Source organism: Phoca vitulina, unplaced genomic scaffold, assembly GCF_004348235.1.
Source record: "Phoca vitulina isolate PV1807 unplaced genomic scaffold, GSC_HSeal_1.0 scaffold96, whole genome shotgun sequence".
NCBI lineage: Eukaryota > Metazoa > Chordata > Mammalia > Carnivora > Phocidae > Phoca > Phoca vitulina.
Window position 1 is genome coordinate 2,356,298 of NW_022589799.1, and position 16,319 is coordinate 2,372,616.

Genomic DNA, 16,319 nt, shown 5'->3' on the forward strand with positions numbered 1-16,319 from the left:
GCAAAGGCAACTGAGAAGGAAACTGTCAGAAAGGTAGGAGGAGAACCAGAAGGGAGAGGCCAAGGGACAAGTGACTTTCAAGAAGAACAGAATGTTTAACAGTGTGAAATGAACAGTCGGGTAAATAAGGTGAGGACTGAAAGAGACCACTGTGTATGCTGTTGTATATGAATTTGTAAGAAAAGTTTTAGTGTATTATAGTGGAGTAAGAAGCCAGGGTGCATGGATTGAAGAAGACAGTGACTTCATCCAGGAAGCCTGACTGTGAAAGAAAGGTGACAGGTTAGAGGAGAGCCCGGATTCAAGGGCTTTATACTTACTGCTTGTTTAATAGGAGAAACCCAAGTATGCTTGTAGTCTGTGGGAAAGTAGTTAGATAAGGAGAAGCTGAAAATATAGGAGGCAGGGAGAGAAAGGGAGCAAGCAAATAATCAATACAGGAAGGCTTCAGAAGAGATGGTAGGAGTCTAAAACTAGAGCGTGGACAGAATGATTAGCTCTAAATAGGAAAAAGGATGTATTTCCTTTAGAATGGAGGAAGGACATAAAGGTAGGTATATGTAAATAAGTTTATAAATATGGGGGCTAGACACTGAGGGAGTTAATGTCTGACAGATTCAATTTTTTTTTCTCTAGGAAACACTGCTGTGGGCTGGGGTGGGTTAGGTGATTTGGAGAGAATGGAAAACATTCAAAACTGATGTGGAGAAAGAGACAAAGAGAAAGAACTAAGGATGCATAAAAGTTTGAGTATCTGGGAAGGCCCAACTGAGTTTAGAAGCAATGAATTTGTAGTGGCACTAATCTATAATATGTGTGATTTCCTCTAGTATCACAGAGAAGTAGATACTAAGTTATTAGTCCAATATTAATCTAGTGCTTTAGAGGCTGCAGGGAAAGAGGTTCTTTGTAACTTACAGGAAAGCATTACCTGAATCACTAAAATACTCTACACCATCAAGGTTTCTTTCCTTCAAGTCCTTGCCTCCAGTTACTGGCCAGCTTTCTCTTGCCGTGAAAGGTCACTTGCTTAGGACACATTGCATGATTATGACAGTAATATTTTTCTACCAAGTATGATGAACTCTTAATTACTCAAGGACTGAATATTCAGGTAAAATACAGGTTCTCTTCCTTTTCTCCAACTGATAGGTATTGTTTCGGTTCTGACTAATCTTTCTTCAGAAGGGGAAAGGGAATATGAACAGCTAAGACTCAAGTTCAGTTCTTGTCAGACTCTTTAGGAATCGATTTCATAAGGGGGTCAACTAAGCTACAGTTGGCTATAATTTTAAATAGCGACATGAGTCTCTGTAACCTTTATCATAGTATTACCCTCATGGATAGATACAATTTCTTTTCAACCAAATTTCAAAGAATGTAAATTTTTAATTCTTCCCACTCTATTGGTTCTAGAGTACCAATGAGCTGAGATAATAATGGCTTCTCAAATATAGTCATAACTGGTTTAATATTCATTAAAGGACGTGAAGAATGAGTTCTGTGGAGAAGAAAAATCCAATGTTGCAAGAATGTGCCGTCGAGGAGACAGAAGACATTCTGCCAATTGTTTGGTCTATGTTGTAACTATCTGGGTGTCAGCCTAGGTAGAAACAGGAAAAAAAAAAAGTAGTTGTGGTGTTCAGAAGTAATAAAATCTTCAAAGCTGAAATGAAATTCTATTCTCAGAAAATGAGTATTTTTTTTTTTTACAGGGAGATTCCACATGCAATAATACTCTTTATGTTGAGGGGCAACCCTAGGCTGACACTCATTATGCAGTTTATCTTGAGTAAATACTCATTAATTGCACAGATTATTTCATTAAGAAGAAGGGAAGGAAGTTTCTCCCTTGCAGGGGTACAGTGACTGATGAGAGGAACCGGACAGTAACATTTTTGAGCTCCTGATCTGGTAAGTCAATTTAAAAAGCAGCTGAGCAGACGAACAAGGATCATCCAGGAAAAGAGATGCTGCTTCTCTATAGCTGCCCTCTGCCCATCATCTGCCTCAAGAGTACGTCTGTCTCTTGTGGAAAAGAAAGGCAAGAACTGGGAAGGAATAAACTCAAGCAGACTCCTAGAAGAGTGCAAGAACTCTATCCTTTAGTCTGATAATTTCAGGGTGCCAGAGTATTTTCGTATTACTGGAGAGGGAAGAAAATGTTGCAGATGGTAACTGTGGGTGTAGGTTATATTAATATAAGGACAAAACTTAGATACTGGGATAGATTCTTACACCTTGACTTAATTGTGTACCTAAAAAGATGACTATGTTACATTTGGTTATGAAAACATTAATAAATGTTTTCCTGAACCTCCTACTACTTACTCAAGCTGGCTTAAGGAGGAACATCGATGGGGAAAAAAATACAACCCTGACATTTTTCCTTTTCTTTTCTTTCCCTGGTGAATTTTAAAAGTAGATGTCCAATCATTTTTATATGATGATTGAAGCTAAGTGGAATACACAAGTTCAATTCTTTGTACACATCTTCCTGTGCTCTGTAATTCACTCCAGCAACCGAAGGCATTAATTAATTCAGGCAGCAAACATTAGATAGAGAATAGCAGCCAGTTCATGCTGCATATAGATATACAAGGACATCTTGAGGGCGCCTGGGTGGCTCAGTTGGTTAAGCGACTGCCTTCGGCTCAGGTCATGATCCTGGAGTCCCTGGATCGAGTCCCGCATCGGGCTCCCTGCTCGGCAGGGAGCCTGCTTCTCCCTCTGACCCTCCCCCCTCTCATGTGCTCTCTCTCTCTCTCATTCTCTCTGTCTCAAATAAATAAATAAAAAATCTTTAAAAAAAAAAAATAGATATACAAGGACATCTTGAGAACTCAACCAATTTACATCTTATTTTATTATAAAAATAAACATTTTTCACATATAGAATTTCTGGAAATCATTACTTCTATACATGAATAAACTAAGTAGAAAACCTTAAGCTTTTAAGAGGCAATATTTTATCTACTTTGTGGACCATTACACTTACGGCTAAAATTCAAATTTTTGAGTTCTTAGAGATAATAAGGATCTTATGAGCATTTACTGTAGGAAAAAAGGCCAATGGAAAAGGACTGCTGTCTTTATAGAAACAAAATGAACTGCTGCAACAAGATTCCACTAAATTTATGTAAACGTGAAAAAGTACTTCCTTTTTGAATTGACTGTGGAATGCATGACCAGATAGCTCCACTCTCACCAAATGTTTAAGTTACTTGTTTTTATGAGGGACAAGGAGCAATTCTGGAGTGAGAAAGAAAAATGAGGCTGCTAAATAGAATATGTGGGAGTCCCATCTGCAGAAGAAAGATCAAAACTCAATTTGTAGATATGGCTATACTGCCAAACAAGTTAACCACATATTTAATAGCTAAGGGCTAAAACAATTCTATAGGTGTTCCTGATTTCAAAGTTGTATTCTTGCCACATCTCCTTTGATACTTCCTAATAACAACAAAACCAAGGAATTCTATCATGATGAGACTTAAATTATCACAAGGATGACTAAAATCAATGACTCTCCTCAATGTGATGATCCAAGACAGCGGCTAGAACTGAGAGTGAGGCCTAGTGGATGTAGAGCCAAAATATTGTAGAGCATTACTGGGAAACTGTAAAAATCTAAATTTTCTGGTAACATCAACCAAATTTATTCTCTAGTTTAAATTTTCCAACTGTAAATCTTGTCATATCAACTGTTATAGATGCTTACATGAGAAATTGACACCTATCGAACACCTATTTGTAAAGCACTGTGTTAAATATTGTGAAAAACCCAAATACTAATATAGTTCTTACTTCAAGAAAATGATACTTAATACAATATCAGTATCTAATGGGACAGACAGATAGGTATACAACTAACTACTGTCTCAATATCCAGAGGTAACCACGCTTAACCCTTTCTTGTTAATTCTTCCTGAAGTATGTATACTATACATAAAGATATGCATGCTTGCATATATATTACATACATACTATGTATAGTTGAGCAGACTTGTTTATATACACATGTGTATATAATAATATTTATGCTTAGATATGGGTTTTTATTTTTTACACAAAAAGGATATTATAGCATTTTGCTTTTCTATCCAATATATCTTAGAAAGTTTTTATATCACCCCATGAAGAGTTACGCTATTTTTTTTTTAAAAGATTTTATTTATTTATTTGACAGAGAGAGAACAGCAAGAGAGGGAACACAAGCAGGGGGAGTGGGAGAGGGAGAAGCAGGCTTCCCGCTAAGCAGGGAGCCCGATGCAGGGCTCGATCCCAGGACCCTGGGATCATGACCTGAGCTGAAGGCAGACGCTTAACGACTGAGCCACCCAGGTGCCCGAGTTATGCTATTTTTTAAGAATGCATAGCACTGTACTGTAATTTAGGTAACCAGTCCTCTATTGATGGATATTTAGCCTGTTTCTGTTTTTTTTTTAACTGTTACAAATAATGTTTCGGTAACTATCCTTGTTTATATGTCTTTTTGTACTTGCACAATATATCTAGACAGCAAACTTTTAGAAGCAGAATGTTCAGTAGGTCTTTTCAAGGCCTCTGCAGTCTACCTGCTAGCAGTTAAGCAGGGCCAGAAGGTGGTGTAGGCATCTTCTGTGCCCTGTCCTGTTGTTTCGGAACCAACTTCTCTGCCTTCTTCCATGTCTCCGTTATGTTAGAAGCTCATGATGCGGTTGCACTGTTTTCTCCTGACCTCCTTTCCTGGTCACTCTCTTATTCCTTGAAGATTTTAGCTCTGGTTTACTGTCCTCCTTTTCACTGCTGTTCCTTTCAGGATTTTCAGTGACTTTCACATCAATGTGGATTACTCATCTCACATCCTGGTCTTCTCACCCAGGATGATGTGTTCTTCCATCCCTCATAACCAACACCCATGATTATAACCTAAACTCTTTCACTTTAAGTATCTGCATTGTGAAATCTTGCATTCAAGATCTCTTTCTCCAACAACAAGCTCCTCAACTTCTAATTCACTTACACTAATACTTCTACTATAATAATTCTTTGACCTCATCAAGACCACTAATTCACTCAACAATACTTTATTTACCATCTAATACCCTCCTTCTGTTTTCAATTCCCCAAATCCAGGTTGGGCCTAGCTGCCAGCCTTATCCTCATTTAATCTAGTACAGCCAAAAGTTGCTGGAGAAAACCACACAACTAGGCTCATGGGCTCTATTTTAAAGGTTTTATTTATTTATTTATTTGGGAGCGGGGAGAGAAAAAGAGGGGGGAGGGGCAGAGGGAGAGGGACAAGCAGACTCCGCACTGAGTGTGGAGCCCACTTGGGGCTTGATCTCAAGACCCTGAGATCATGACCTGAGCTGAAATCAAGAGTCCGTCGCTTAACCGACTGAGCCACCAAGGTGCCCCTCTATTTTAAATTAATGACCATAAAACTCTAATGGGCACTCAATTTTGGCTAGAAGTCCTACTTACATTTCCCTAGTAAATCTGATTCCTGGCCTGCAAGATGACAGTTTCACAATGTTTTCTCTTTTTACCCACTACCTCAGTTGATAACTTGACATTGTATTTTACTGAGAAAATAGAAGCAATCAGCTTACATGGCCCCATATTCTCACCATCAAAATTGTTAAAAAGAAAAAAGTACCTCTGTTTCTATCAAAGGCTCCTCTGCTTATGCTCTGGATCCCTTAAAGACTTGTGCGGTTCTTCCTCTCTCTTCAGCATTTTTGACTTTTCTTTCTTTAGGGTAATTCTCATTAGATTACAATCTCATCAGATATGCTCTAGAATCTCTTTCCCTTGAGTACACACTCTCTCCTAGCTACCATCCCATTTCTCTGACACCTTCATGCAAAATTTCTTTAAAAGTGTTATATACATTTGTTATCTCTATTTTATCTTACATCCCGTAACCCTAATTTGGTTTCTAATCTCCCGGAAACTGGGAATAGGTCACCAAAGACCTTCGTGTTGCCATATCTGATGGATTCTTCACTGTTTTCACCTTTACCTCTCAGAAGACTAGACTCAGGTTACCACTGGCTTCTTCGTCTGTATGACACTATGCTCTCCTGGTTTTCTTTCTATCTTTAGGTCTCCTCCTCTTCAGTCTCCATATCTGGCTCCATGTCTTCCACTCAATCCTCTAGGCTCTCTTCTTTTCTTTCTATGCTCTCTCCCTAAGTGATCTTATATATCTTATATCCCATAGCTTTAAATATTACCAAAATCTTGTTGACTCCCAATTTATTATCCAACATTTCTACTTGGTTATAGGCATCTGCAACTTAACAACTTGATTGCCCCCCACCCCAACCTGAGAGTTATTCTTCACTTCTCTCTTATTCTATGGTAAGAGGGTAAGAGTAGACAACCTCTTTAGTGGAGTAGATGACTCCATTAAATAAGTCTATTGATTCTTTCTCTCCCAGCCTCCTTATCCAAACCTCTTTCATTCCTTACCTGTATTATTATAACGGCCTCCTAAGTAGTCTCCCTGCTTCTATTTTTGCCTTCAAATATCCATTCTCAAAAAAAAAAAAAAAAAGAAATCAATTCTCCCTAGAAGATGATCCTTTAATAAGTAATTCAGTTCATGTCACTTACGTCTAAGCTCTTCAATGGTTTCCTTTGACATTTAAAATTTAAAACCCTTCTTAAGACCCTATGTAATCCAGCTCCTACTTATTTTTTTCAACTTATTTCCTCCTTACTCACTATGCCCCAACCACACTGGGTTTCTTTCCGTTCCATGAACTTGCCAAGTTCTCTCTTCAAGGCCTTTGCTCCAGTGTTCCCTCTGCTTGGGATGCTTTTTCTCTTAATTGTTATGTGATTGGCTCTGTCTTGTAATTCAAAGCTCATCTTTTTTTTTTTTTAAGGATTATTTATTTATTTGAGAGAGAGAGGAAGAGCACAGACAGGCGGAGTAGCAGGTAGAGGGAGAGGGAGAGAAGCAGGCTCCCCGTTGAGCAAGGAGCCTGATGTAGGGCCTGATGTGGGGCTCGATGCAGGGCTTGATCCCAAGACCCTGGGATCATGACCCGAGCCGAAGGCAGACGCTTAACCAACTGAGCCACCCAGGCGCCCCTTCAAAGCTCATTTTAAATAGCATTTCCTCAGAGAGGTTCTCTCCATCTAAAACAGCCCCCCTCACTTCTACAAAGTTACTTTGTAGCTTATTACACTATTTATTTCCTCAATAGCACTTATCTCATTCAAATCATAGTCTTTATTTGTTTACTAGCTTACTGTCTCCTTCACGTAAGTTCCTATAAGGGCAGGTAACTTGTCTTTCCTGTTTTATTTCCCCAGCATTTACAACAGTTTTTGACATACTGAAGACACTCAATAAATATCTGTTATATAAAAGGATGCAGCAATTGAATTATTAACTATATTTGTATTTAGGTAATAGTGACAAATGCTAACAGATGCTGACAACTGATAAATGTGCCTTTTGTTGGAAAAGCATCATTCTGAGCTTTGTCCGGAAATGAATCACCCAAATTAGAAAGGTTTGCTGTTATGAACTAATCATATACAATATACTTTTCTGGTGGTGTATGGTGTCTCTTTAGCAATAAATAGCTAATTGATAATTCTTATATGAAATTCATGAAAAAGTAATATTTTTACTTTTATCATACTAATTAGAAGGCCATTTAATAGAGTTATACTGTTTTTCAAAAAGCCTCTAAGATAGGTAAATAGCTTTAGGCTGGTTTGCATTCTTTCCACTTAGTTGACATTTCTGAATCTTGACGCCAAGGTCCTTAAACATTTTATCTGAATGAATGTACTGTCTGAATTTAACCCCAGATATTCTGCCTCTCAACCTTGGATTTTTTAAAAGATCTTTCTTTTCTGTTGTTACCAAATTACAGAGGTTTTTTTTTTTTTTAAAGGAACAAAATGGAAAAAAAAAAAATTTATCATATAAAAGAGTCATCTTTTTCCTTTCAGAAGTTTATTATATTTATAAAACACTATTCTTCCAAGACTCTTAGGTTATGATTAGCTGAAATAATTGAAGAAGTCTACCAATAGTAACAATTTGCACATCAATCTATCCCATTACATATATTAGGTTCTTTATAATATGTGGTCCCAGTAAAAAATACACAAGAATATAATTTATAACAAAGTAGACTTTGTGTATATTTAAAATTTCAGGTTGATCTAAGTAAGTTGACCTGGACGAGTTTTGTTTTTATTAAAACTAACAGACCACTGGATTAAAATGACGATTAATTCCTTCCTTCGGTTAATACCCCAAAAGCAAGCCATCCTTTGCTTCTGTGTAACAAATGGCCTCTGTTAATTAGGTCTCAGTTCGTATGCTGGCCACATTTGGCAAAGTCCAGTCCTCACCAAAAATAGTAACAACCTGCTCTGGATGGCAACCAAGCAGCAAATCTATTTTTGGCCTTAATTTTTGAAACTCCAAATGTTAAATGCCATGGAACTGAACCTTAAATGGCATAAGTAAACTCATCTGATACCAAAGGACAGAATACAAGTATATGGGATACTTCAAAACACCTGTTTCTTTATTCCAAAAGAAATAATCTTGCAGGCTTAGTAGGTGAATTTATATCTAACCCTGACACATGTAAAACCAAAAGAATCTCAGAACTGAAAAAACAGAAGGAGGAGTAGAGCAATATCATCTTAGTTGTTGTCTCTTACAACACTCCACATTTCCTATTTTCTTAGTGTTTCTGGTTTTTATTATTAATATCTTAGTTACCTTACCTGTCTCTGAGAGTGCTGGGGCCTAGATAAGGGTACACGTTTTCCTTAAGCTTTCCTTTGATGAGATGGTCCAGGGTCTCATGTAGGAAAGGTTGATGTTGAGTATACACATTTTCTACTCCCTAAGACAGGGGAAGATGATTCTTATATCATTTTGGGGGAACTTGCAATATAACAGTTAATGATACTCATCAGAAAAGGACATGCACTCAATAGGGATTTCATGGGATAGATTCAAATGGGAATTTTCTGGTTAAATAACTTAAAATTTTCTTTTCATCAATTAGAAATGTTCTAATCTCATAAAAATACTTCGTAACTTAAGCCTAGGTATTATAAAAGAATTTCGAAATGGAATTGCTTAAATCCTTTATCATCTTTTCAGTGATTCTTATCCTTTTGTGAAAATATTATATGATAGGTAGAGCAAATAAGAGGAAACGACCACGTTTGAGTCAAGAAACACTCAGGTAAATGAAAACATTTCAGGAAACATAAGAAAGGCTTGCAGATTAAAACTAATTTTTTTTACCATTTTAAGAAAATAGTAATTTTAAAAGATCTACAGTTGTTTGCTTCATCTTTAATTTCCTTCAAAGAAAAACAACCAAACAAATCTTAAATGATAAAGAAATGGAGTAAAACAGCTATAACCAACAGAACTGTCTGTTTTACTCTGGGGTATTTCCTGGAAATATTCTATTATTCCCTGTTCAGCTGCTCAGTCCAATGCTGATGCTGCTCCCATACATTTGAAGAAAAAGCTTTTGGGAGATGTCTGCTTTAATTTCATTTAATTGACATAGTACTAAATTAGCAGCAATCCTGAAGTTACTCTGAAGATCTTATTTATTCACTCTCAGCCGCAGGGGCTTCCACTGTTTCTCATTTAGTAAAGTATAGAGGAGATGCCACACCTTCAATCCTTTGAGGAACTGTTTGGTAATAGCCACAGCATCTTTGGGGCTGAAAAGGTCACTTCCTCTGACCCGTTTACCACCATATTCAACTACCGCAGACACAAGCTATTAGGAAAAAAGAGAACCACCTCTTATTGCTTGGGGATCAGGAAACTCATTTCATAAGAAAATACCTTTATTAAGGAAATGAAGACATGAGAGGACATAATTATACATTTCTGAGTAAAAGCAGTATGATTTGTCAGAACTAAGAATATAATAATAGAGCTGCTAGCTGTTTGGTGGGATTAATATATAAATTTGATTACCTTTCGATACTTCTCAGAAACACCTTTATTCCTGAGGTCCATCATTAGTCCTGGTAGGCTATTGCTGCTGTGTCGCTCATAATGTAGAGCATAAAGCATCACCAGGCGGGCAGCATCAAACTCTGTCACTTTGGGGTTCTGCAGGAGCCTCTTTACATTCTGAAAAAACAAAGAGCTGATATTTATCTCCCCTTCACCTGAGTGATGTATAAGATCTTAAGTCTAGTAAGTCTAATGAATGGCAGTGATGCATCTGAGTTCATGACTAAGATTACTACAATGGCAATGTACAGATTATAGGTTTAGCAATTGTTTCAACTACAGAAAATTAAATGCCTTTGCCCAAGACAAGAATTTCCCATTGCAATTGCTTTAGGACAAAAATGAATTTAACTATGGATAGTTCCTTCTTTCCTTCCTTTGATGAGATGGTCTATGGTCTCATGTGGGAAAGGTTGCAGTTTCCTTGCTGAAACAAGGAACATATACTATTTCCACCATTTCAATCAACACAGCACACAACAGAACTGACCCGTTGACTTGCAAAACTATTGCTTAGCGTTAGTGACTGACCAGTGAAATGGAGACAAGTTGGCAGAATTTTATGTAGGAGGACTGGGCTTAATCTCCAAGAAGCATCAGATGTAACAATATGTTTCCACATGCCTTTCAGAGATATGAGTATGTATAGAAAATGAGTGTGTAATCTCTAAATTGAACACTTGTGATCTTAGGAGGGCAGGTATTGACTGCAAAGGAAGCTGGACAAAATCATTTAGGTTTTGTCAATCCTCATATTAAGGAACTTCCCCATAGTATGTATTTATGCTTATTATGCAGCAGAACAAATTAATTCAAGCCAAGAACTACTCTGTGATCCCCCTCTAAGCATAAGGTACTATGCCAGGCACTGGAGGATATAGAGGTGAGTTAAACACAGTTTCTTTCCTCAGTGAGTTCACAGACAAGGAGGTGAAGGGGAATGAAACAATTACAGCCTATTCTGCTACAAAGCACGTTTCTTGAATGCACTTTAACTCTATGAGATCATTAAATATGGGAATGGTGTCAGTTTAACACAGAAGGTATAATGGCTCATATGTAGTTTTTCCACTATGTTAGTATTAAGAAGGGAATAGGGCCAAGCTTCCTCTTTAAGAGGAAGCCTTAACACTATGTTAAGAAGAAAGGATGTAAACCCTACACAAGAGTTTTCTGCAAGAAGTAGCTGGTTTTGTAGCTTTAAGAGCTGTTATATTTTCCACTGTATTAAGATATCTGGGGAAAGGGCAAGTGCAAATGAAAAGGATGTGAAGAAATTTCTCTGAGTTAAAAAGCAAACAAAATGACAGCCAAAAACTGACTGATATCCCCATATTGTATTTTTAATTTTGGTGAAACTAGTTTGTATAGAAGCAAAAGTTTTTCTGACGTTACATCTTGAAGAATAAAATGTGAGCCCCAGGAGTAAGGAAGGCTACAAAGGATGGACTGAGTATATTCCTAGGTACAAATGTCTGTGGAGATTTAACTGTGCTAATATTTTTATTAGGATTGTCACTATTTTTATTAGGGCTTTGATTACAAAGTTATATAGACTTTTTTTTAGTTACGTGGATTTTACGTGACCTGCTTATAATCCTATTTTCCCATAATACTTGTTTATTTTTAGTACATGATTTTGCAGAACTGGAGGTTTTTCAGGAAAACACATGTGGTATTATAACAGAAACATATGTATGCAAAAAACAAAACAAGAAACAGAAACTGAGAATCAGCACAATGCAGGGAAGGGGACACAGAGTGAAGAAAAGTACATCTGGTTGCTGAGGAATCAAGAAAGACTTCATGCAAAAGGCCCTAAAGAATCAGTTAAGTGTTAGAATTAGTCTGGGAGACTAAAAGAGGAGATGCTCTTAACAGGAATATGGAAATCAGAGAAATAAATGGGTTGAGTTGAAAGACTGGCAAGAGCCTTGGAGGGCACTAGAGTCTGAGGACATACATCCAAATGGAACTTTACAACTTATGAGATGCTTTCACATACCTTATCTTTTTAATACTTCACAACAACCAGGCTTAATGTTTAAGAACTCTTCTGTTCACACCAAAGAGGACTATGATGACATGGGGAACCACCCAGGTGGCTCTCAAGTAGGAAGTTCTCTGGGTAGGATTTCTATTGTTGCTTTTCTGGGTGAATATTTCACTAGCATCATCTTTAAGGAATCAAAAGGGAAGATATTTCTCTTCTTTAGATTTAAACCCTGCAGTCATAAGAATTTCCTTACTTTTTTTTCTTTTGTAGTACCCTTTCCAGAGCAATCACAGAATACAGACTATTTAGAATACCTGTTCAAATTTGCCACTAGTTTCTACCATAATAAGAATACCCTATTTCCTATGTCTCTCATCAACTTAGCCTAAGTTTAAAACATCCATCTGGGATCTCTGTTGCCACTTTTTTTTTAAAGGCACAATGTTTCAATTCCTGCCCTTGGGATCACTCTCTTTTTACCTTAAATCTACTCAATTTCTGTATTTTTCAGCAAATCTGAGATTCTCAAGTATAAAACCACAAAATTGTTATAGGGACAAAGACTGCCCCAACCAGCTGGTACCCTTCCTACTTGCTCCCTTTCTAACTACTTTCACTTGCATCTTGACTCTTGGCTCTTTCCCATTAAAGAATTCCACTTCTCTTCCTTGAGATCTGGTGCTGGTATTTAGAGTCCCTGGCTTGACTCTTAGCTCTCCCTTGAGGATGTGGCTCAGATCTGATCCAAGATTACTTTGAGTAGATTACTTTGCTACTTTTGATCCCTTAGGACCCAACCCATGACTCAGGTCAGCGTTCCAGCTAGGCTTATCTATTTCCTCATGAAAGGAAACATGTAGGTACAAGCTGAGTTCTTTCTTCTTTCAGCTATGTAAGTCCTTGAAGAGGAAGGGCATTTTTGTCTGCCTGGATCCCACGTTATCCTCTGACTTACTATTTTTTTTCAAAAAGATTTTATTTATTTGACAGAGAGAGACACAGCGAGAGAGGGACTACAAGCAGGGTGAGTGGGAGAGGGAGAAGCAGGCCTCCTGCTGAGCAGGGAGCCTGATGCAGGGCTCGATCCCAGGGCCCTGGGATCATGACCTGAGCCGAAGGCAGACGCTTAACGACTAAGCCACCCAGGCGCCCTATCTTCTGATTTAATTTTGAACATTTCACTCATGGCTACTTGACTCATCAACTTGACCAACGGTGGTATATGTTATATTGAGATTCCAGGGTACTAACCAGAGAAGAGAAAACAATCCGAGAGACTTCTAATTCCACAGCAGGTATCTGCTACACGGTGGTATTTATATGTTGGAAATATGAGTGAATTACATAATGAACTTCTGGTTTCTCTTTTCTTATGAAATTTTATGAAATTTTCCATAACCATTGAGACTTTCAAGAGAGAAAAGTATATTTCACATAACAATGGCTGAGTAAAGAGCAAAAGAAAACTACTGTCCTCTTAAGAAGATAGGATTCAAACACAGAATTCACTGAATTCTAACATTCATATATGCCTAATCAAGGAATAGGAAAAGAAAAGCAAAAACACTCTCTCTGAAGGTCAAGTTTCAAAAAGGAGCTAATGTTCACTCAAAAAACATCAATTAAAAAACAATTCTTTTCTGATATTTAAAGATCCTTCCATTGTTTTGGGCAACTTTTCTGTTTTCTTCTACCAAAATTATGATGAAGCAGCACAACAAGAACAAATTTTTATAATGACTTAGTTATACCACTGTATAAATTACAGATGAAGTCAGCAACTAAAAATAGTCTTTATTTTTTGTTTTAATTTAACCTAAAGAACAGGAACTCTACCTTGTTATCTACTATCACATTAATGTAGTAAAATCATCAATGACTAGCATTAATAATCCAGCAGATTAGAATAGCAAGATGAAATTCGCAGAAGCCTTTAACATGCTGATATGATTAAAAAAAAAAATGAGTCTAACAGTTTGAGAGAACAGTGTTATGGGACTATAAAGAGCTTATCTAGAAAAAATTATAGAAAGTAGGCAGGACCCAATTCTACTGACTGGTAAATACATCTGAGTCAGTATTCTTTTCCTTAATGACTTGTCAACATAAAATTTAGCTTTGCTGTAGGTCTTCTGCTGGTCAACACTGTCTGAAACACTGGCTAAATGTTGGTTTAGAGAGAAAATGATCATTTTTATTCTTAATTGGTGAAAGTAAAATTGTCACCTCAATGTGTCCCAAACAATTTTCTTATGATTTTAATGAAAAGCAGAAAACCCTTCTGAAATCTGGGAGAGAGAGAGATCCGAGGTGATGAGTAGATTAGAAAACAATATCCTAGATGCCATAGAGAAAACAGAATGTATCATCAAATAATAATATGGATAATGTGACAGTTATTACTTATTGAATGTTTTAAGTACCAGGTGCCATATTAAGTGCTTTACATGTACTAGCTCACTACACCCTCACAAAAATCTTTAAGGTAAGTACTGTAATTTTTCCCCATTTTACAGACAAAAAGACTAAGAGTGGTTATAATTTTCAAACCCAAGCCATCAAAGTCTCAAGCTCTTAGCCAGTACTCCATACTGCTTCAAACAGAACTCTTCCTCTTAATTTTTCTAAGAAGTATTTATTGAGTCTTTATATCTTTAATAGGATGATTTGAGGCCTTTTACCCAAGGTCAGGAAAGAAGGATATAAAAACAGACTAGTTCTTCCTTCTAAATGAAAAGCTATGACATGACACACGATGGGGGAAAACTGCTTACTTTCTGAAGATATTTCTCTTCATGGCATGAAAAAAAAATCCTCCTCACTAATCAAATGAGTCTTTTCCAAGGCTATAGATATGTTTTAATGATAGTACATTGCAGTTCGGTTCTAGTGAAAATTCTTCTAAACCAAATTTTTGTTAGCCTGTAGGATAACTGGTTAGAAGTGGCAGTCATTTATATAAGTTAATTTTTAGCAATATATGTATTTTTTTCCTTCATCATGATATAGTTACTATTCAATAAAGCAAACACCATCTCTACTCAAAAACCTCAATTCATTATTTCATGACGTATTATCTAAGGTCAAGCCAAGGAATGCTATAACCCATCTAGGGGTCAGGCCCCTGGCATGTACTCATTATCAAACAAAAGCTCCCTTTATAGACTATTTAAATCATGTTGCCAAAGAAATCCTTTATGGTGGGGGAGTCCAAATCAACGGCTCACTGTAAAACCCTAATAACATGGGCAAGAAAACCTTCAGAGGATAACTTTTTAAAATATAAAGTGGATCATAAATGGAATTCATATTTTAAAGTATCTATTTTTTTCTTTTAAAGTGAACAAGAAATAAGGTTTCAGGCAAGGAATTATAGTAAACTTGTCTAACTGCTTTCTGTATGGTAGAGAAATACAAATAAAGATACTAAAACTGGCTAGTGGTTAAGTTTGGTTCTATTGTTTCAAAGGGAAAAATAAAAGATAAACAAGGAAATTTACATTTAATTACAGGACAAAATTTTGTTTTTATTTAATAAGAAAAGAAAATTTATTTTCTTGGAAAAAATAAAAAGTTTTCATAGGAATACTTTTATTAGGCCCACAAAACTGCAAACTGTTATTAGTAAGTACTGCTTCAAGTAAGTTGGTCAAATTAAACAGATTGCTATACATCTTTATAAAGGAATACTACTTAGTGATTAAAAAAAATGAGTGTTTAGGTTCTGATCTGGAACAGTCTCTGAGATACACGGGTTAAGTGAAAAAGCAAAATGCAGAACTATGTGTACAGTATGTTATCATTTGAATTTAAAAAAGAGAGAGGGAGATACACACACTCACACAGACTTGCGCATATACAGAATAACTGTAAGGATGCATGTGAGACTAGTAACAGACTGAGTTTTTACTACATACCTCTTTCACCAGGAACCTATATCATCTATTTAAGAATTAGAATTCAATACAATTAAAAAAATAATAAAATCAGCCTAAAAGTTCTTTGAAAGGATTTAAGAACACAGGGATAAAATTCAGTGTTGATAGAAGTACTTTTCATAAATATAAACAAATAGAATCTTCATGATTTTCAAACTGATGATGTTTTCAGAGGAAATCTTAATAAACAGTAAAACGTAACAAATTGTAAATCCCAGTAAAGACCTCGCTATAACTAGAGCAACCACAGGTGGGTGGATTTCTTTGTTTTAGTTGTACCATATATTTAAAGCATTATGTTTAGAGGAAGGGAACAACATTTACAAAGCACCTATCATATGTGAAGCATTTTACATAT

General features: G+C 36.5%; 1 protein-coding gene across 2 annotated transcripts in view; it reads right to left on the reverse strand.

The window, feature by feature from the left end:
• VPS45 (vacuolar protein sorting 45 homolog) overlaps positions 1 to 16,319 on the reverse strand; it is a 66,937-nt gene that overhangs the window by 31,032 nt on the left and 19,586 nt on the right. For both annotated transcript variants that reach the window (XM_032397036.1, XM_032397035.1), the window contains 3 exons: positions 9,986 to 10,144; positions 9,675 to 9,782; positions 8,758 to 8,879 (listed from right to left, as the gene is read on the reverse strand). In XM_032397036.1, coding sequence (XP_032252927.1) covers positions 8,758 to 8,879; positions 9,675 to 9,782; positions 9,986 to 10,144 — 389 coding nt within the window. The remainder of the gene's footprint in view (positions 1 to 8,757; positions 8,880 to 9,674; positions 9,783 to 9,985; positions 10,145 to 16,319) is intronic.